A 19,143-nucleotide genomic window follows, 5' to 3' on the forward strand; every position below is an offset into this window, starting at 1 on the left:
AAGGCCCGGAGTGGGCGTGGCAGGTCACGGGCCGGGGCAGGGGGTGGTCCTTTGAGTTGGTCCCTCTCCGTCCTTTACGGAAGGGGCTCAGACCCCCAAGGTGGGCAGCGACTTGGAAGCCGCAGCCGGGCGGAGGAGAGCCCGCCGCATCTTTGCGCAGCGACTGTGAGCCACGTTACTGTGTATCTTGGGATTAGTTACAAATATCTTGTCCGCACACCGCTTGTGCGAGCCCGTCCACTTTATTCTGTAAACAAAGATTGACCCCTCCAATCTTTATTTACAGCCCAGAAATCTCTCTCCTGGGCTATCGACTCGCCATCCACCCCCCTTCCCCCACCCTTCGCTGTCGAGTTGGATTTCACTCAGTCTGCAGATATTTATTGCCCGTCCTCTGTGGACCAGGCATCTTGGTGGGTGCTGTGGGTGCAGTGGTGAACCATCCTGCAATGGGGCACCCACAGTTTAGTGGGGGAAACTAACGCTGATCATGTAAACATATCAGCCTTCCTAGTAAATGTAAAAAACCTCAAAGAAGTGACTCAGTTTGAGCTGAGCTTTTAAAGCCTGAGGAGAATTATCGATGTGGATGTCAGGGGAGAGAAACCTCCGGGAGCATTCCAGTGTGGAGAACGGAAGGTGCAGAGGATGTGGGTGGGAGAGCAAGCTGGATCAACAAGCCCGGAAGGTGCAAACTGGGGAACAGAGGACCTGATCAGACATGAGGCTAGAAAAGTGGGCAAGGATCAAATCATGCCTTGTGAGCCAGGGAAGAATTTCAGTCTCTATTCTAAGGACACTGGGTGGCCTTTGGAGAGTTTTAAGAGGGGGCGACATTAGAACTGTTGTAAGATATCCTTTCTGGCTGCAGTGTGGAGAATGGTTCGGAGGAACAAGGAAGAAGACGGGGAGACCGCTGGAGCCTGTGACAGAAGCTCCGGGCACAGATGGAGTGAAGTGGATGTCTCAGGGTATGTAAACCACAGCGCTTCCAAAATCGAGCTGGGCACTGGTAGAGGAGGGTGGTGCAGTCTGCTGGTTAAGGGCAGAATGATGTAATGGTTAAAGGTTGAGTTTAACTGCCAGCTTAATATCTGGGTCCCACCACTTCCTAGCTGTATCTTTGGGCAAGTCCCTAAACATCTTTGTGCCTCAGTTTCCTAGTCTGTAAAACAGGGATGATAATAACAGCCCCGACTTCATAGGGTTTTTGTGAGGACTAAATGAGTTTTTGGCTCAGTGCCTTCTCAAATATACCACTGCCACCCACTGCAACACTCAAACAGCAAACCTTGGACATTGTTCTTAACCCTCTCCTACAACCAGTCACCAAGTTTGGACAAATGAGACCCAGCCCTGGTTCTCAAACTGCAAAGGAATCTTATGTAAACGGAGAGGCCCACATTCACCATGTTGGATAGGTCACATCTCCTCTCTGGAACTCAGTTTCCCCAATCTAGAAAAAAGGTTTAGGACCAAAGGATCTCCCCCCTCCTCCCCCCGCCTCAGAACCAAAGGATCTTAAAGTCCTTTCAACAAAAATATTCTTCTTAGATTATTTCACTGGATCCAGCTCCCTCAGCGTATAAACCTTGCCTGATTCATTTTTGACCCCTAGCTCATGGTATTTATATTGCACATTGTTTGGGGTCTGGTAAGTGCTTGCTGAATGAATGAATGAATGAATGAACACATATCACTCCCCTGCTCAAAATCATTTAATGGGCTTCTCTTTGCTAACAAGATAAGGGCCTTCCCAGAAGTCATTCAGGAGTTCTTTGAGCCTCTGATCCCAGCCTACCTCTGAGTTGAATATCCTCTGCCCTGGGAACTCCCACCTCTTGAACTGGAGAGCTGAGGAGCATTTGAAGAGCTTCATCCATTTCATAAACACTCACTGAGCACGCATTAAGTGCCAGGCAGTGCTGTGCGGGGAATACAATGGTGAACGAAACCAATGGGGTCCCTGCCCTCAGGGGCTGATGTTCTAGGTCAGCAGTCACCAACCGGTGGTCCGTGAGGTCTGAAAGGTTGGCAACCACTGTTCTAGGAGACACAGATGAAAGAAAAAAAAATGTATAGCCGAAACCGGTTTGGCTCAGTGGATAGAGCATTGGCCTGTGGACTGAAGGGTCCTGGGTTCGATTCCGGTCAAGGGCATGTACCTTGGTTGTGGGCACATCCCCTGTGGGGGATGTGCAAGAGGCAGCTGATTGATGCTTCTCTCTCATCAATGTTTCCAGCTCTCTGTCCCTCTCTCTTCCTCTCTGTGAAAAATCAATAAAATATACTTTTTAAAAAAAGAAAAAAGAAAAAAAAATGTATAAAATGGCTCTGGCTCCTGCTCAGTGGTTAGAGCTCTGGCCCAGGAACCAAAGGGTCAAGGGCACACACCTTAGTTACAGGTTCTCCAGCCCCTGTTTGGACATGTGCAGGAGGCACCGATTGATTTGTCACTCTCACTTTGATGTTTCTCTCTCTTTCTCCACCCCCCTTCTACTCTAGAAATCAATGGAAAAAAATATCTTCAGGTGAGGATTTAAAAAACAAACACACACAAAAAACAACAACAACAACCCAGACTCAGTTGTTGAGTATCAACCTATAAACCAGGAGATCACGGTTCAATTCCGATCATTGGGGACACATGGCTGGGTTGTGGGCTCGATTCCCAGTAGAGGACATACAGGAGGCAGTTGAGCAATGATTCTCTCTCACCATTGATGTTTCTCTCTCTCTCCTTTCCCTTCCTCTCTGAAATAAATAAAAACATATTTTTAAAAACCAGAAACGGAGCACACAGCGCAGTCAGCGTCATGAAGGGGGAGCAGGAGGTAGGGGGGACACTAGGAGCAGAAGGAGGGATCCAGCCCGGAGGTCACTACTAAACCCCAATCCAGAGGAATTGTGGGAGGCGGGGGTGGGGAGGGAGCCGGTGCTGGGAAAGCCAGAGGATTCCGTCCCTCCTGGAGCAGTGGGGATCCTTCCCCGTCTCCACAGGCGGGCCGGCAGCTTCTCCTGGCTTAGCCCCAGAGACTGGGAGCTGCCTTCCGGATAAATCCGCCATTCTGTGAGTGCTGGGGACTCATTCTGCCCCCTACCCTACGCCACTCCATGCCCACATTGCACCTGCCAGGTGTTTTACATGAATTACCAGGTTGCTTCCTCACAGGGACTATGAGTCTTATTTTTTGGGGGGGGAAATTTTTTTTTATTGAGTTTAGAAAGAGGCAGGAGGAAACAAACATTGATTGTTGTCCCACTAACTTATGCGTTCATGCATTGATTCCTGCATGTGCCTTGATGGGAGATCAAACCCAAAACCTAGGCGTATAGGTACGGTGCTCTAGCTGAGCTCTCTGGCCAGGTCAATCCCCTTTTTCCAAATGAGAAGAGCTGAGGCCCAGGACCGCTGGAACCCCTAAACGTCGGGCCTCACCCCAGCTGCTGTGCCCTCCTCCCTGGACCTCTCTCTGGCAGGGCAGCTCCCCCCGGGCCTCCCCCTGGGACCCCGCAGAAGCTTCCACCGCCCCCAGCTCCCCCGGCCCCATCCCGTCCTCTCCGGCCAGCCGGCCGGCCCGGGCGTCGGCCTCCGTCCCTTCAGAAGCTGCTGCGGAGACAAAGGCGGGGTCCGCGGGGGAGGCGAGGGCGCGGGTGCCCCCTGCCCGCTGCCCTTTGTCTCCCCGCCGGCTCCCCTCGTGCGGCCGGGGAGGCTGGGAGGCGCCTCTCGCAGGCTTCCTCCTCCCATTCTTGTGCTAATTGGGTGTCAAGCTGAGATCAGTGAGAAAGAAATCCACCCCGGCTCGGGTTAAACTGCCGCCAAAGGCCGGCCGAGCCAGAATATCATTAGGCGGAGGAAGCGGGCCTCCCGGGGGGAGGGGCCCGCCGCCCATTCAGGTCCTTTGAAAGTCGCTCGCTCGCCCCCTCCTCGGCCGCCGCTCCAATGGGCCCCTCGGAGGCATTTAACCTTCTTCCCAGGAGCTGAAAGCGGCAGGCCACGCACTGGCTTGGCGGCCACTTGCCTGTCCCGAGGGCGGCAGGACCTCCGGGGGCGCTGGAGGCAGGCCTCCGGGGCGCAGGCTGCGGATGGGAACACGGAGGCTCCGGAACGGGGCCTGGCCTCCCAGCGCCGCCCTTCACAGGCTCTGCAGTTAACGGAGGGACTCCGACTCCCTGAGCATCAGAATAGCAGCTGCTTTGTTACGGATTTAATGGAGTAGTGCACAGGAAGTGCTTTGCACAATTCCGGACACCAGGCAGAGGTCCCCACGCGGTGGCTGTTAGCGAGTCTGAGGAGCCTTCCCCTGCACACGGGGCCCTCCAGCGGCTCTGGAGGTGTGCCATTACACGTGCCCACGGGCACTCATTTTCACATCTAGCCTCGCCTCTCCACTCCCTGGCAGCCAAACTGCACTTCTTTCATCTGCTCTGCCCTCCAGGCCTCTATGTTTTGCTGCTCCTTCTGTTTAGAACACTCTTCCCCCCCAGATTCTTGGCGCTCTTCTTTGAAAAGTCTCTCTGACCTGGAAACACGCCCCCCCCCCCCCCCCTTCTTGTGCTGTCAGGAAGCCAGATTAGGTCAGCTAAGCTAAGCACGTACCCTTTGCTGCTTTACTGCCAGCCTCCTCTGCCTTCCCCAGGTAAATCTAGGGCCTGGGTCTTTGTCTTGCTCACCCTCACCCACTCTACCCCCTGCACAAACTCCTTTAGAATCTGCTCCGTAGATGAAATTACTTGGTGCCCTGTAATAGGCACTACCATTAACGTCACAAGCACCTACTGTGTGCATGGAGACACCTCACACAGACAGATGTGCATGAGGCTGCAAGGCCCAGAGGCCCACCAGTCCCACCCCTTCATGGAGGGGCTGATATGTAAGTGGGGAACTTAGGTCTAGTCTGGGGTCTTAACACCTGAACATATGTTCCTTTTTAACTACCATATACTGAGCAGCGTTAGCACCAGACCCCATGCTGAGATTCCCATGCACGATCTTATTGCATGTCCACAAAGACAGCGATGTAGGTTCCTTCCGGAGAGAAAACAGGCTGAACCTGACTAACGGCCTGGACTTGAACACAGGCCCGTCTGCCTCCCGAGCTGGAGCCGCCACCACTCCATACTGCCTTTGGGGGCTGTTCAATCTGGAGAAAGGCTTAAGCTCCTTCCCATTGGAGAGCGCGCACTGCTGAGGGTTAAAGATACAAGGCCACGTAGTCCTGTACACTGAAAGGGTTAGGGTTTGATTTCCTGTCAGGGCATATACCAGGTTGTGGGTTTGATCCCTGATTAGGTGCGAATGAGAGGCAATCAATAGATGTTCCTCACATGGATGTTTCTCTCAAATCAATAAAAAATAAATACACATATATATGAAAAGAAAAAAAGGTACACAGCCGTGCTCTCAGGCCAGCCCAGCCCCTTGGAAGCCTCGAAAGCCCACCGCAGGGTCTTCTGGGATGGGTACCTGCTGGGGCTTGAGGAGAGGACCCAATCCCTGCTTCGCACTTGCCGGGGTGAGGCCCGGAGGGATTCTGCAGTCTCTGCACGCCCTCTGCCGGTCACATCGGAGCACTGCAGCCATGCCTGGTAACAGCCCACAAGCCCCCTCCCGCCGCCCAACCCCACTTAGCATCGCTTCCCACTGGGCCAACTGCCACCCAACCCCCCCCCCGCCCCCCAATTTGCCTCCAAGAGAATCACCAGACTCCTCTTCAAAAGTCACTTCCCCAGAAGGCAACCCTCCCCCTGAACGGCCAGCTGCTGGCCTAGGGCGTGGCCCATAGATGCTCTGCAGGCATGTGTGGAATGGGAATGCTTCTGGCTTCCCTGTTGTCTTCTACACCCGGAGGTGGGTGGAGCAGTGGGAAGGGCCCCCTGGCCTGGGGTTTACATTCCAGCCCCCACTACTTGCTATGTGACCTCAGCCAAGTGACACAGTGAAGACAAAAATCAGGGATGCAGTGCCTAATGCCCTGGGCTGGGTCGGACTCCTTTCCCATCAGGCCTTGCGTTCCCAGCCTGGGTGTAACTCCAGTGATGGGGCCAAGGGCACTGCTGACTCTGGAGCCCCGGTAAGCCTGCTCCAGAGAGCTTTCCTGAACTCTGCTAGAGCTCGTTAGGCAGCCCTGCTCTGCCTCGGCAGGGCCTGCAACCCCCTAGGGGAGCGCATCCCAGGAAAAGGGGACATGAGCAAAGGTCTGCAGGGGGGACCCTGCTCTGGGCTAGGTTTCCTCTTTCCAAGGCTCTGAGCAGCCCTTTCCTCATAATGGCTACCTTCAGTTCTTTGAACCCTCCTTAATCCCATTTCCCTGGTGGAAAGACCGAGTCACTTGCCCAAGACCCAGGTGGGAGCTGTAGCATCTCACCTGCCCTAAGCCCAAAGGAGTGAACAGATGGGTGCGTGAGTGAAGGGGCCAGCGGGGCAGCAGGTGGGGCCTGCGTAGGCTGGGAGAGCTCAGGTGGCATGCACACAGGCTGGGGGGAGTCAAGGCAGAGTTTATTGGCCCTTGAGTGCCCCCACCCCTCCTCCCAAAGCCAGGTCAGGACTGAGATGGAGGTGACATGGACAGACCCAGGCAGAAAGGCCCTGCCTGAGGACAGCCACCAGGGAGAGGGGAGGAGGGAGGAGGCGCAGTTGGGCGGCCTGCTGCAGGTCGGGGTCCTCTCCCATCTTCCTTCTGTCTCTGCCCACTCTACTGGCTTCCTGAGTCTGGGGACTAATGCCCTGGTCCCATTTACAACCTCCCTGGCTCTCGGAGGAGCGCTTGGCGACCCTCCCTCCCCTGGCCTGACCCAAGACATCATCCTGAGGGGCCCAGTCAGTCTCAGCCTGGGGCCCTGCCTGGCCTCGAAGACACGGGACATGAGGCTTTCACAGAAAGCCGCTGGGGGAGGCGGAGGCGGAGGCGGCAGTGAGTCACTTGGCAGTTTGAAGGGGGAGGGGGCCAGCACCTCAACTGTGAGGTGCTGGGCCCTGCTTGCTTTGGTCTGGCATTACCCAGGACCCCTTTGGGGTGTGAGCTGGGGCTCTGGACCCAGTATCTGCTGGCCCTGAGGGTCTCAGGGCAGATCACAGCTTCTCCTCGCCAGCCTGGATGCGGGTGTAGGCCTCTTGGTCCAGCGGTAGGTAGCGGCCCTTCCGGGCATTTAGGTAGAACAGCGGGTCTTTCACAGCGGCAGGGTCAAAGCCTTCCTTCCGCAGCTCTGTCTTCTGTAACTTAAACGTCCCTGAGGGAGCAGAGGCCGGGGAGGGAGAATCAGAGGGTGCAGGCAGGGGCTGAGCTCCCGGGAACCCACCCACTGACAGAGGAAGACCAGAGAGACAGAGGATAGGGCACATGTGGGGGGGCAGATCCCTTTGTAGTTTGCAAAGAAGGCTCCATCCACTTCATTATGTACCGATTCTCAGAGCAGCCCTGCATTACCCACCTCCTTTTTACAAAAGGGGAAACTGAGACCCAAAATATGGGAGCTATTTGTCCACAGCCACATACTGAGTGACGGCAGAGGGAGCAGAACTTGGGTCTCTGTGATGGCTCCTGTGATCTGAGCACCTCCCTGGCATTTAATCTGCTCATCAAACCGTGTCCATCCATATGCTATGGATTCTAAGATGTACATGCTTTCAGATTTTAACATCTCTGAAATAGTGGCAGTGGCTTTTTTTAATGCCATGTTTCCCCGAAAATAAGACATCCTCCGAAAATAAGACCTAGCACATGGAAAGATAAGACATCCCCTGAAAATAAGACCTAGCGCAACTTTGGGAGAAAAAATTAATATAAGGCACTGTCTTATTTTCGGGGAAACAGGGTACTATCAAGCAGGGCTGACATGATAACCATGTGGGAGGTGACCAGGCAAGTGAGACCTGAGGCTGAGCAGCCAGGGAAGGGCCGGGAAGTGAGGAGAGTTGGGGCAGGGCAGCAGGGACCGAGCAGAGCAGGACGGGGGTCAGGCTGTGGACTTCCTACCCACCAGATCACTCCCAAGTTGTCAGTGCGCCAAGACGGAAGAATGGCACCGTCTGTCACGCCACTGTAGACCCACAACTCATCTCTTCCCGGGATGACGACCACACACTCTCCCCACGCCCCGCCCTGGCAGCCTGCTACCCCCGCCCCCCACTCCATGCAGCAGCAAGAGGGCTTTGCAGAACCTGAATCTGGCTAGCTACTACCTGCTCAACCAATCCTGTAGCTCCCTACTGCCCCCACCCCAGCCCCCAAGGCTCTGGGCTTCCAGCCCTGTTAGCCTCTCTTCCCCCCTCATGCCACTGCCCACCCCTCACTGACTCCCGCTTTGGGGGCCTCCTTTTACGCCTCTAGTGCCCAAGGTCCTCCTGCCTCAGGCTTCACACTGCTGCTCCCGGAGCCCAGACTGCCTCCCACTGATAGAGGCCTCCTCCTCACTCAGGTCTCAGCCTAAACGTCACCTCCTCAGGGAGCCTCCCAGTCCTCCGAAACCCCTTCATTCACTTTTCTGCCAGTTTGATCAGAATTCCCTTCTTAATCTTGGAATTCCCTTCCTTAGGCTGTCTCCGCTACTGCGCCAGAAGCAACCGGAAAGCACAGGTCCCGTCAGAAACCGTTACCTAGGCCCCCAGGGCCCAGCACAGTGCCTGGCACATAGCTGGGACTCAACATTTCTTCCATTAATGAATGGATGAACTTCTCTCTCTGAAGACTCCATCTGCTCACTTGCACACAGGGAGGTCAGTTTATCAACTACCTGGCTAAGCTATGGGTGAAGTTCAAGTGACAGCACCCAGGTCTCTCAAGAAGGAACTGGGAAGGAACCTGGAAGGAGCCGAGGCCTGCACTGCACGTTGGAGCAGGGGAGACAGACCTGTTTTGTGAAGCTCAGGCATGAGGCGCAGGAAGATGGGACGGGCGTAGAGGGGCAGCTCTTTCTCCAGCAGCTGTGCAAAGCGCTCCAGGTCGCAACTGCCCGAGGGGTTGGCCACAGCAGCCATTCCGGCTCGGCCCTCGGTTCCTGAGTGGAGTGAACAGTGAGCGGCTGGCAGTGCCCCCTCGTGGCACCTCCGGGTACACATACCGGGTACCTCCCACCCGCCCACACAAAGATACCTGGCACCTCGACCCCGTACACTGCCACATCGGCCATGTCCAGCAGGCGGCTGAGCGTGCCCTCCACCTCCGTGGTGGACACATTCTCGCCCTTCCAGCGGAACGTGTCCCCCGTGCGGTCTCGGAAATACAGGTAGCCCAGCTCATCCATCACCAGCACGTCACCTGGGAGGGGGTGTGAGGCAGGGCTTAGGCCAGCAGTCCTGGCTGGATCCCAAGAACTGGCTTGGCTGAAGGGGATGGGATTGGGCGGGTCCTGGGGAGGTGTCCTCTGAAGGTGGCAAAGACCCCTCCTCGCTCCCCGTCCCGACCCTCCGCTGGGGCCGTGAAGGGCTAGGGAGAGGCGCCCGCTCACCGGTGAGGTAAGCCTGGTCCCCCTTTTTGAAGACATCCTTGGCGATCTTCTTGTTGTTGGCACCCTGGTTGAGGTAGCCGTCGAAGCGCCGCAGGGGGTCCTGCTGGATGATGCGGCCCACCAACTGGCCCGGCTCACCTGGGGGCGGGAGGCGGGGCCAGATTTGCCATGGTGGCCTCTTCTCCGAACCCCCCGCCCCCAAATGCACCCGACGTGCTGATCTGCCCTCTGGTCACACTACTTCCCAGTGCAGCCCCCCAAGGCAGGGCGCTTCTCTTGGCAGGTCTGACACACGTGGGCACTCGGTGGTATCTGGTCACTGAGCCGAAGGAAGGATGGACAGATAGCTGACAGGGTGCCTGAACCCTACACGGACAGTCTGGCCACAGCAGCATTCCCTGGGCTCCTGGCTCAGCTCAAAGAGCTTCATGCTCTGCAGCACAGGATCCTCCGGGCCACCCCGTGAGGCAGTGCTGCCATCAGCCCCGATGCTGGGTGGGGGTCTCGGGCCCAGAGCTAAAGGGCTGAGCGAGGATCGTCCCAGGCGGCCTGGACCCAGGTCCTCAACACAACAGAGAAGAGATGAACAGAGGGAATAAACGACTAAGAACTGACTGACGCCGGGACCAGTTTGGCTCAATGGATAGAGCATCGGCTTGGGGACTGAAGGGTCCCGGGTTCGATTCCGGTCAAGGGCATGTACCTTGGTTGCGGGCACATCCCCAGTAGGGGGTGTGCAAGAGGCAGCTGATCGATGACTCTCTCTCATCGATGTTTCTAACTCTCTATCTCTCTCCCTTTCTCTCTGTATAAAAATCAATAAAATATATATTTTTTTAAAAAAGAACTGACTGACGGCCACTGGTCAGTCAGGGTTACCTCCAGCCCACCCCTGTCCTGTTTTCCTCCTGGGCCAACCCCTCCCCGCTGACCCCCAATCCCGACCCCCACCCCCAGCACAGACCTGGCTGGCAGGGAAGGCAGACACCGTCGGGCCCCCGGATCAGCTCCATGGTGTCCTCGTTGACACGCACTAGCCGGATTGGGTACACGAAGGACAGGATGCGGCTGTTGAAGCCACAGGCTCCCACCTGCAAAGGCCAAGACTTGGGCCTGGGCTCTCCCCGTGCGCTCAAAACCGGGCAAGGTGTGCGAGGACACGCCAGCACCACTCTCCCTGCTGGAACTCTGCCCTCCCTCCTGCTGCCAGTGCCTCCGCGATCCATCCATGTCCCCCCCGGAGTATACCTGGCTGTCAAAGTTGCCCAGGCTGCAGTTGCACTCGGTGGCCCCGTAGAACTCGGCCACCTGGGGGATGTTGAAGCGACCGGAGAATTCCGTCCATATGGACTGTCGGAGGCCGTTGCCCAGCGCCATGCGCACCCGGTGCCGGTTCTCCGCCTCCCGGGGCGGCTGGTTCAGGAGGTAGCGGCACAGCTCGCCGATGTACTGCACGATCTGGAGGCGGACTGGGGGTGAGTTTGGGTCCCGGAGGTTGCTCTCACTTCCCACCTCCAGTTTCTCGGGCCCCTTCCCCTACCAGCTCTGGCCCCCCTCCCCACCGGGCAACCCTTTTCCTCTCCGGGCCTCAACCTCTCCATCTGAACAATGAACAACTGGCTGCCTCAGCCGTAAGACAGAGCCCCCTAGTGGGGCTGGTGGGGGGGCAGGGATGGCTCATCTCCTTCCCTCTCACTCACTGTGCAGTTATACTTGATACAATCATCCCAGAACCGAGAGGCGGAGAATTTCTTCCGGATAACCACTGTCATGCCATGGAGCAGGCACTGCCCGATTCCCACGATGTTTCCTGAAGGCAGAGGAAGCCCTGGAGGTCAGCGAGATGGGATACCCTTCCCTCCAGAGCCTCGTCTTACCCAGCCCAAAGGTCCTTTCCCTTGGTCTCTCTTTCCTGTCCTCTCCCTCCAACACCAACGATAATCACTCCCCTAGTCAGACATCCTCCATGGCTTCCCTGTGCCTATTGGGTCGATTACACACTCCCCCAGAGTCTGCAGAGCTGACCCCGAGTTCCTGTTCTGATAACCGTAATGATGCCCTTCAACTGGGGGACCAAGTTAGCCGCCTGGCTTCTGCACCTCACATCTGCCTGCACTGAATACACCTCTTCCAGGAAGCCTTCCAGGCCAGACCGAGCTCTTCCCTGGAGCTGAGCTCCTGCTCCCTGACCCTCCCACACTCACCATGCCATTTCCTGTATCATGTAAGGTGGGCCTCCATCATTCATCCTGCCCCAACACACACCCAACTCAAAGCACCTTGAGGACAGGAACTATATTATTCCATCTCTGTCTTCCCTAAGACCAAGCAGCAAGGCCATGTATGTCCACGGGAACAAACTGAACAGTCAGACCAGCCCCGGTGCCCTGCGGGACATGGCCATACAAGCGATCAGACTGGAGTGGCCATCTCGTTTTTGTTGTTGTTTATTTTTTGGCCATCCTTGTCAGAGCTCCAGTCAATGGCCACATCTGGATCTGAACCCTGACTACCCTTGAAAGCTCATGTGTTTCTACCGCAACCTGCTGCCTGCCAAGAGGGCCAGGGTTCCTGAGGCCCCAGGGGCTCTGGGGACGGAGGAGCGGCCCACGTTACCGGCGGAGTGGTAGAGCGGGAGGCAGTCGTAGACGATGTCATCGGGACGCATGCGAAAGCCGTAGTACACCAGGGAAGCCATGCGGTAATACCTGGGAAGGCAGAGGGCAGAGAGCTCAGCGGGCCTCTGGGAAAGCAGAAGGGGGGCTCCTGGGCCCTGTCACCCCGGTTCTTACTCCCAGGCACCGGTCCCTTACCTGCTGTGCACCACGATGGCAGCTTTGGGCAGCCCCGTGGTGCCCGATGTATAGATGTAGAAGAGCTTATCTGAAGAAAACAGACACATAAGCATCTGTGAGAGGGGGCAGCAGAGGGCTGAGACAGAGTCAGACGGACACGTGTGTATGTGTGCCATTCAGGGCCCATTCCCATCACACCTCCTCCAGGCCTGCTCTGCTGAGCCCAGACACCACTCTCTGCTCTAATGCCTGCGTCTGTTCCGTCAACAACCCTTTTCTGGCCCTCACTCTGTGCCAGCCCCAGAGAGACACAGTGGAGGCTGCAGCTGCGTGAGACAGGCAGGTGCAGACCGGCATCCCAACCTGAGGACAAAGGGAAGCGCAGGGCCTGTCCAAGATGGGACTCAGCACCCCCAGGCTGGAGGCTCCAGGAGGTCCGAACACCGTGGGGTGACTGCGTGTTCCCTGTCTACCATCTCCTGCACTTGTGTGCCTGCCCTGTGCCAGCCTAGGCTGCACACCATGAGGGCAACAGGCTGAACCAGCCCGAGTCCCCGCACCAGGAGATAAGATCTGTACATCACGGAGTAAATGACTAGAATGAGGACAATGACCTGTTACCGAGCCCTTCCTGCCACACCCTCGTTCCCAGTGCATCTATTTCAATCCTTAGTCACTACACAAAATAGGCTGCTACCACCCCCTATGGCTGTAGGAACCCAGGCTCAGAGGGGCAGCTCAGGTGTTCAGGGTCACACAAGGGAAGAAGCGACAGAGCCAGAATATGAACTAGTCCACGCTCTGAGCCACCGGGAGATACAGCAGGCTATGGGCTCCACAAGGCGGTATGGAAGAAGAGAGGCGAAAGGGCCTGGGGGGCTGCCTGGAGGAGGGGAGGTGGAGACAGGCAGCCCAGTACAGGGAGGATCACAGCCCTACAAGGGCCTGCACCGAACAGGTGCTGGATGAATATTTAAAGGCCCCTGGCCCAATTCCAAACATAACTTAGAAACAGCAGGTTCCCGGGCTCCGCATGACCCTGAGCACGTTAGGCATCCATGAAGGCCTGTTCAACAAATCAGATTGTGTGAGCTCCTGTGTACTCGACATCATGCCCAGCACTTCCCTACATGCCAGCTCATTTAACCTGCAGTAACCCCAGTTACTGTACCATTTTCCCAGCTGGAAAAGGGAGGTGACAGGACTCCCTCCAGGTCACACAGCAAGTATGCGGAACACAGGCCTCTGGCCATAAGGCCAGTGATCTGTCCTTGGCACCTTAGGGTTCCTCTGTGGGGGTGGGAGACTCACCTGTGAAGCCCTTGTCAGGGCAACTGGGCAGGTGCTTGGGGGCATCTTCCAGCAAGGGGTCCAGGTGCTCTGTGCTGGCAGGCACTAGGCTGGGCTCCCACGGACCAGAGCAGAAGAGGCTGACTGAAGGGTCCAAGCTGGCATGGATCTCAAAGACAGCTGCAGGGGAAACAGGGCAGATCAGCAGGCAGATCCCAGGAACTCTGCTCATGGGCATGCTGTCGGGGGAGACTGGCTGGGTAGGCAGAGAGAAGCACCTAGGACCTCATAATAAGAAAGATGCTGATAGGAGCAACAGCTCCTATTAGCTTCTGGCTAACTACAGTGGGCTCTCTATCTGCATTCTCCTGCTCACACACCCTAGGAGGTAGGTACCAATATCGGCCCATTTTACAGATAAGGAAATTGAGGCTCTGAGAATGAGAGGGACTTGCTCACAGCCAGAACATGCTGCAGCTGGGAACTGAAGCCGGCTCTATTTCACAGGAAGGTTTACTCTCTTACCCACTGTACTAGGCTTGTCTGTGGGGGTCTGGGTAGAAGGGAGGAGTGGGACTCAGATGCTAGCCCTCCAGCCTCTTCAGACAGTGGGAACCTTCTCTCAGGCTCCCCTAGGCATTACAGATGTCCACCCGCCCTAGGCATGGGCCAGTCCTGGCCCACTTGGCCCCATTTCCTCTGGCTTCCTCTTTTTTGTCCAAACATCTCCACTCTCCCTGCTGAACCTGCCCTCTTCCCCTTTCAACTTCTCAATAACCTTCCCTGTCCATTACTCCACAAACCACAGCGACATGGGGAGAAGGAACAGGAACACTGTGGCCATGCCCAGATCAAATCTGGGTCCCACCACTTACCAGGTGCCTGAGTTCCTCACCACTATGAACCTCAGGCTCCTCATCTACAAAGCCGACGACAGGCCCGTACTCAGCAGGCTCTGTGAAGGTTAGAGCTGCGCTAGTCAGGTACACGCTCAGCACCCAGTTAGTGCCCAGTGTGGCGGCCAAAACCATAAGCTCTGCAGGACAGCAGAGAACGGACTCTTGTGCCCATTTTATAGATGAAGAAATGAGGCCTAATTAGTCATAAGAATGGTTACCAATGAAATCTGAGAGCTGAAACCGGTTTGGCTCAGTGGATAGAGCATTGGCCTGCGGACTGAAGGGTCCCAGGTTCAATTCCGTTCAAGGGCATGTACCTTGGTTGCGGGCACATCCCCGGAGGGGGGTGTGCAAGAGGCGGCTGATTGATGATTCTCTCTAATCATTGTTTCTAACTCTCTATCCCTCTCCCTTACTCTCTGTGAAAAATCAATAAAATGTATTTTAAAAAGAAAAAAAGAGAAGAAATCTGAGAGCTTACCCAGCACCACTTTGCTAGTGCTTCAGGTGGAGCATTGCCTTGAAAACAGTATGAGTAGGATGAGTAGGTACTCAGGATCACCAGCTTACTAGCGGCAGAGCCCAGGCCGTCTGACTCCAGGGCTCATGCTCTTAACCTCTGAGCTACACAGCTTTCCCGGGGCTGGAAGAGGTCTGTGCAAGGCTCCACGGGACTCCCTGCCTGTCCCTGCCTCTCCGGGGCTCACCTGGGGCCATCTCGCTGCCGAAGATGAGTGCGCGGGCCCGGGAGGTGGTCAGGCAGTGGCGCAGGGCGTCCCGCCGGAGGTTGGTGTTGATCAGGGCGGCCTCCACACCCAGCTTGGCCATGCCCAGCCACAGGCCCACGAACTCATTGCGGTTCTCCATGAAGAGGGCAGCCACGTCGCCGGAGGCCAGGCCCCGGGCCTGCAGGAAGTTGGCCACGCTGCTTGAGTAGTCATCCAGCTGGCGGAAGGTCCAGTGTGTGTCGGTGCCCTCGAAGATCAGGGCGGTCTTGTTGGGGTGGCGCTGTACCGTGGAGGCGAACAAGATGGGCACCGTCCGCCGCTCCCGCAGGTACCGCCGGACCTTGGCCTTCACCTTCAGGAGCACCATGCCGCCGCTGTGCGGGAGCCAGCAAGGGAGCGGTGACTGCTGGGCTGGCAGTGGGGGTCCCTGCACCCTGGCCCAGGGTGCTGCCCCGTGGGCCTACGGCTCCTAAGCCCCTTGTCCAGCCCCTGTATGCTGGGCCCCTGACACACGCCAGCTTGCTAATGTCGTACAGGGACCGGGACAATTACCCCCTCCCCTGCAGAGGCGGAAACTAAGGCTCTGCCAGCACATGGCTTGCCCTGGCTTTGCAGGTAGAGATCTGAAGCTCAGTCCTCTCTGGCTCCAGAGTGCAACCCCTCCCACCAGCCCTGTCTCCTCTGAGTCTGCTGCTCCGTCAGAGCATTCTGGGACTCCAGGGCCCAAGTCAAGATCTCTGTCAGGGCCTCCCACAATGCCGTATCATATCTCCCCCACATCCCTATAAAGGATGAGTTTGCGATTTGTCCAGTCTTCTTCTCTGTGAGCCCAGCAAGGAGAGGGCTCCATCCTAGTCACCATCTTGTCCTCTGGGCCCTGCTCAGTGCCAGCAGGTGTTTGTGGAATCGCTGGCCACACCCCCTCTCCTGCCCTGCCCCTGCCACCTCTGACCCCTGAACTCTCAGCTTCCCAGCCTCTATGCGTTTGGTGATGCTGTACCCCCTGGCTGGAATCCCTTGATGCCACCACCTTGAGGTATCTCTCAAGAACAACTACTTTGGCCCTAGCCTGTTTGGCTCAGTGGATAGAGCATTAGCCTGAGGATTGAAGGGTCCTGGGTTTGATTCCGGTCAAGGGCACATGACTGGATCTCCAGTGGGGGCACACTGGAAGCAGTCAATCAATGATTCTCTTTCATCATTGATGTTTCTATCTCTATCTCCCTCTCCCTTCCTCTCTGAAATCAATAAAAAAAATTTTTTTTTTGTTTTGTTTTTTTAAATAACTACTTTGCCCCCAGAAGGCCTTCTCTGATTCCCCGAGGCCCTGGCCTAAGCCATCTCCCTGCCCGCTCCCACAGCTCTCTGCTGCTACCACCCTTTGTGCAGTGGCCAATCTCTACTTCCTTTTGAAATCAACTCAGACTGACAAACGCTGGGCTGCCTGTTCTGGGTGTGAGTCACTGTGTTGGGCACTGGGACATTACTGTGAGTAAGACAGCCAGGGTCTCTGCCCACATGGCACTGCCAGCTTAGGGATTACTGTATCCCCTAAGTATCTCCCAGACCAGTCCAAGCTTGGCCCGGGACCGGGTCTGCCTTGCTCTGAGAGCCTCGCACCTGGCACAGAGAAGGTAACAGCAGGTGATTCTGGTCCAGGACATCCCTGTGGAGCACACCTGGCATTCTCTGGGGAGGTTTTCCCACATATCTGACTCGGAGCCCTCTCAGACTCATGCCAATCCAGGGACAGGACTTTCCCACAGGGATGTAGTATTAGCCACTACAGACCCCTTTCAGATGTCTCAACACCTCTCCCTGAGTGTTCCACGCTATGTCCCAGGCCCCCGAGTTGGCCCCAGGCTAAGGACACCAAGTCAGGGAGATTCCCCAGGAGGAGACTGTGACCTTGGCGGTGGAGGTACCTGTGCCTGGGAAAGAGCATGGAGAAGAGGCTGCTGCTCTGGGGCCCAGCTACCCTGTGCTGGCAGAGGCCCCGGTCTGTTCTGGGGAAACCGTGTGGACGAGGCGCCCACACAGGTGCGGGAGGCTCCAGGAAGGGCTAACCCAGGTACTCACAACACATCGCGCCTGATGGTCTTGATGAAGATCCGGACAAAGCGCCAGCCGCCAGACCCCAGATAGAGGAACAGCAGGGAAAACACCACCTGAGTCCAGGGCAGTTTCAGCACCAGCTTGGAGAAGAGCAACGCTCCCACGAGAGACGCCCCGAGCAGCATCCTGGCCTGTGAGCACAGGGTCGTCAGTGGATTCAAATGGCCAAGTTCTCCACTCCCTGGCCCAGTCAGCCAGGCCACTATGACCCCGTGGGGTCAACCTGTAGTGTGTCTTGGCCATTGACGGGCTCCCTTTCCAGGGCTGTCTGGAAGGGGCAGGTAGAGGCATTGGAGAGGTGAGGAGTTCCAGAGGTGACAGGCAGGAGGCTAAGGTCTAAGTGCCCTTGTCCCATCGCTGCCCATAATTCTCCGAGTGACCTTGGGCAAGTACCTTTCCTGCTTTAGGATTTAGTTTCCTCCTCTGTGCAATGGGTATAGTGAGATTTGCTCTCAGAAACCTTTCCAGCCAAAATAGGACAGTCCACTCCCCTGACATCTAGGGTCCCTAACCAAATGGCTTGGGGAGGGGTACTAAGGTAAGTACCTCTGGCTCCCCCCCCATACCCAAAGACCTGGGCAGGCTGTGTGGAGGACCGGGCCAAGCCACAACACCCCAGGGGCAGCTTCCAGGGAAGGGGCCTTAGCCCCGACCCTGCCCAGAGGCTCCGGCAGCGCCATGGCTCTGCTGGCCCATAGGGGGCGACAGAGCAAACGGGGTAGAGTCCGGAGGTGCGGAGAGCTGATTGCCCGAAAGGAAAAGATGATTGAGAGGGAGAGGGCCTTGAAAGCCCCGCCGCAAACACACTCAGCGAGCCACTCGGGTGAAGGTTTGGGGATTGGGCTCAGGGGGAGGGGAAAGACTGGCCGGGCTGAGATTACAGCGCCGGGGTTCTATTCCTGGCTCTTCACGGATTTGCTCAAGAGGGCGGCAGGTAGGGCTGAGCTTTTCTCCAGGTCCCATTCCTGGGGAGGGGGTGAAGGTCACGGCTGTAAGGTAGCTGGGGGGCCTCCACGCCAGAAGGAGGACATGGTCTGGACCACAGGGAGCCCTGACAGACCACCTCCCGCTCCTTCACGCGGAAAGGAGAAGCCGGTGGTACTGAACTAGCGACCCCAACTCCAAAGCCAGGATCTACCTCCAAGGTCCTCAGACCTCTGGCCTTCCAGAGCCGCCAGAGCCAAGGGTAGGAGCCCGCCCCGGAAGGCTGGGAGATGGGATGTGGAGAGAAGAGGATGCCTAGTTCCCTCGGGACCCTGTCTCAGGTCCGGTCACTGCATACAGCCCCGGCCCCTAAAGAGCCAGGGTAGCGGCAGAGCGGCCGGCAAGGAGACAGACAGCAGCAGGGCGCGCCTCTCACCCGAGGCCGGCGCACCTGCCTCCGCCGGGCCGGGCACCTTCCCCCGCCCAGGGACCCACTCGCCTGGTCTATGCTCACCCAGCGTCGGCCCCGCCGCGCGGCGCCCCGTCCAGATCCGGCCCGGCAGCGGCGTGGAGGGCGCGGGGGGCGGCAGCCGGCCCTGGGCGCGCAGAGCCGGGTCTCAGGAGCCCCTCGCCAGCTCTGCGCCCTGCATGGCCCGGACAGTCCCTCCTGCCGCCCAGCTCCGCCCGCCCGCGGCGCTCCTCCCCCCGCCTGCCTCCAGCAGCCCAAACCGGCTGCGCCGGCCGGCAGCGAGGCGAGCCGCAGAGCGAGAGGCGCAGGGCGGTCCCAGCGCGCTCGACGCCACCTGGCCCAGCCCGCTCTGCGCGCGCGACGGCCGGAGGCGACGCCCCCGTGGCATCCTGGGAATTGTAGTCCGTGCCGCAGAGACCCGTGCTTTCTTCTCGCCGCGACCCGCCTTTCCCACCGCCCTCCCCTCCGCACCCAGT

At 57.3% G+C, this 19,143-nt stretch overlaps 1 protein-coding gene and 1 long non-coding RNA gene across 4 annotated transcripts; one reads left to right on the top strand and one right to left on the bottom strand.

The window, feature by feature from the left end:
* The first annotated feature begins 12 nt into the window (after positions 1-12).
* LOC311630636 lies at positions 13-8,639 on the top strand. Of its 3 annotated transcripts, none has more exons than XR_014796425.1 (3): positions 13-165; positions 872-971; positions 1,510-1,551. It is a non-coding gene; the product is annotated as an uncharacterized lncRNA (long non-coding RNA). The 3 variants fall into 3 exon arrangements; XR_014796426.1 differs by lacking the exon at positions 1,510-1,551 and adding an exon at positions 8,536-8,639 and having other exon boundaries at positions 29-165; XR_014796427.1 differs by lacking the exon at positions 1,510-1,551 and adding an exon at positions 2,506-2,779 and having other exon boundaries at positions 29-165.
* On the bottom strand, positions 6,479-18,995 carry SLC27A4 (solute carrier family 27 member 4). Its single transcript, XM_084899890.1, has 13 exons — positions 18,713-18,995; positions 17,239-17,405; positions 15,139-15,533; positions 13,554-13,712; positions 12,261-12,330; positions 12,064-12,155; positions 11,148-11,257; positions 10,696-10,905; positions 10,412-10,538; positions 9,448-9,585; positions 9,093-9,257; positions 8,851-8,997; positions 6,479-7,230 (listed from the first exon to the last, which is right to left on the bottom strand). The coding sequence occupies exons 2-13, from the start codon at positions 17,397-17,399 to the stop codon at positions 7,073-7,075; spliced, it is 1,932 nt and encodes a 643-aa protein (XP_084756016.1). The 5' UTR covers positions 17,400-17,405; positions 18,713-18,995; the 3' UTR covers positions 6,479-7,072.
* Between the last annotated feature and the right edge of the window lie 148 nt (positions 18,996-19,143).

Source organism: Pipistrellus hanaki (assembly GCF_964339955.1).
Source record: "Pipistrellus hanaki genome assembly, chromosome: 11".
NCBI classification, from domain to species: Eukaryota; Metazoa; Chordata; class Mammalia; order Chiroptera; family Vespertilionidae; genus Pipistrellus; species Pipistrellus hanaki.

Coding starts and splice junctions, on each gene's coding strand:
- SLC27A4 (XM_084899890.1), bottom strand. CDS start 17,399: ATGCTGCTCGGGGCGTCTCTCGTGGGAGCGTTGCTCTTCTCCAAGCTG. Junction 12,331..13,553: donor CCCTGACAAGGGCTTCACAG/GTGAGTCTCCCA, acceptor TGTTTTCTTCAG/ATAAGCTCTTCTACATCTAT. Junction 12,156..12,260: donor GCCATCGTGGTGCACAGCAG/GTAAGGGACCGG, acceptor CTGCCTTCCCAG/GTATTACCGCATGGCTTCCC.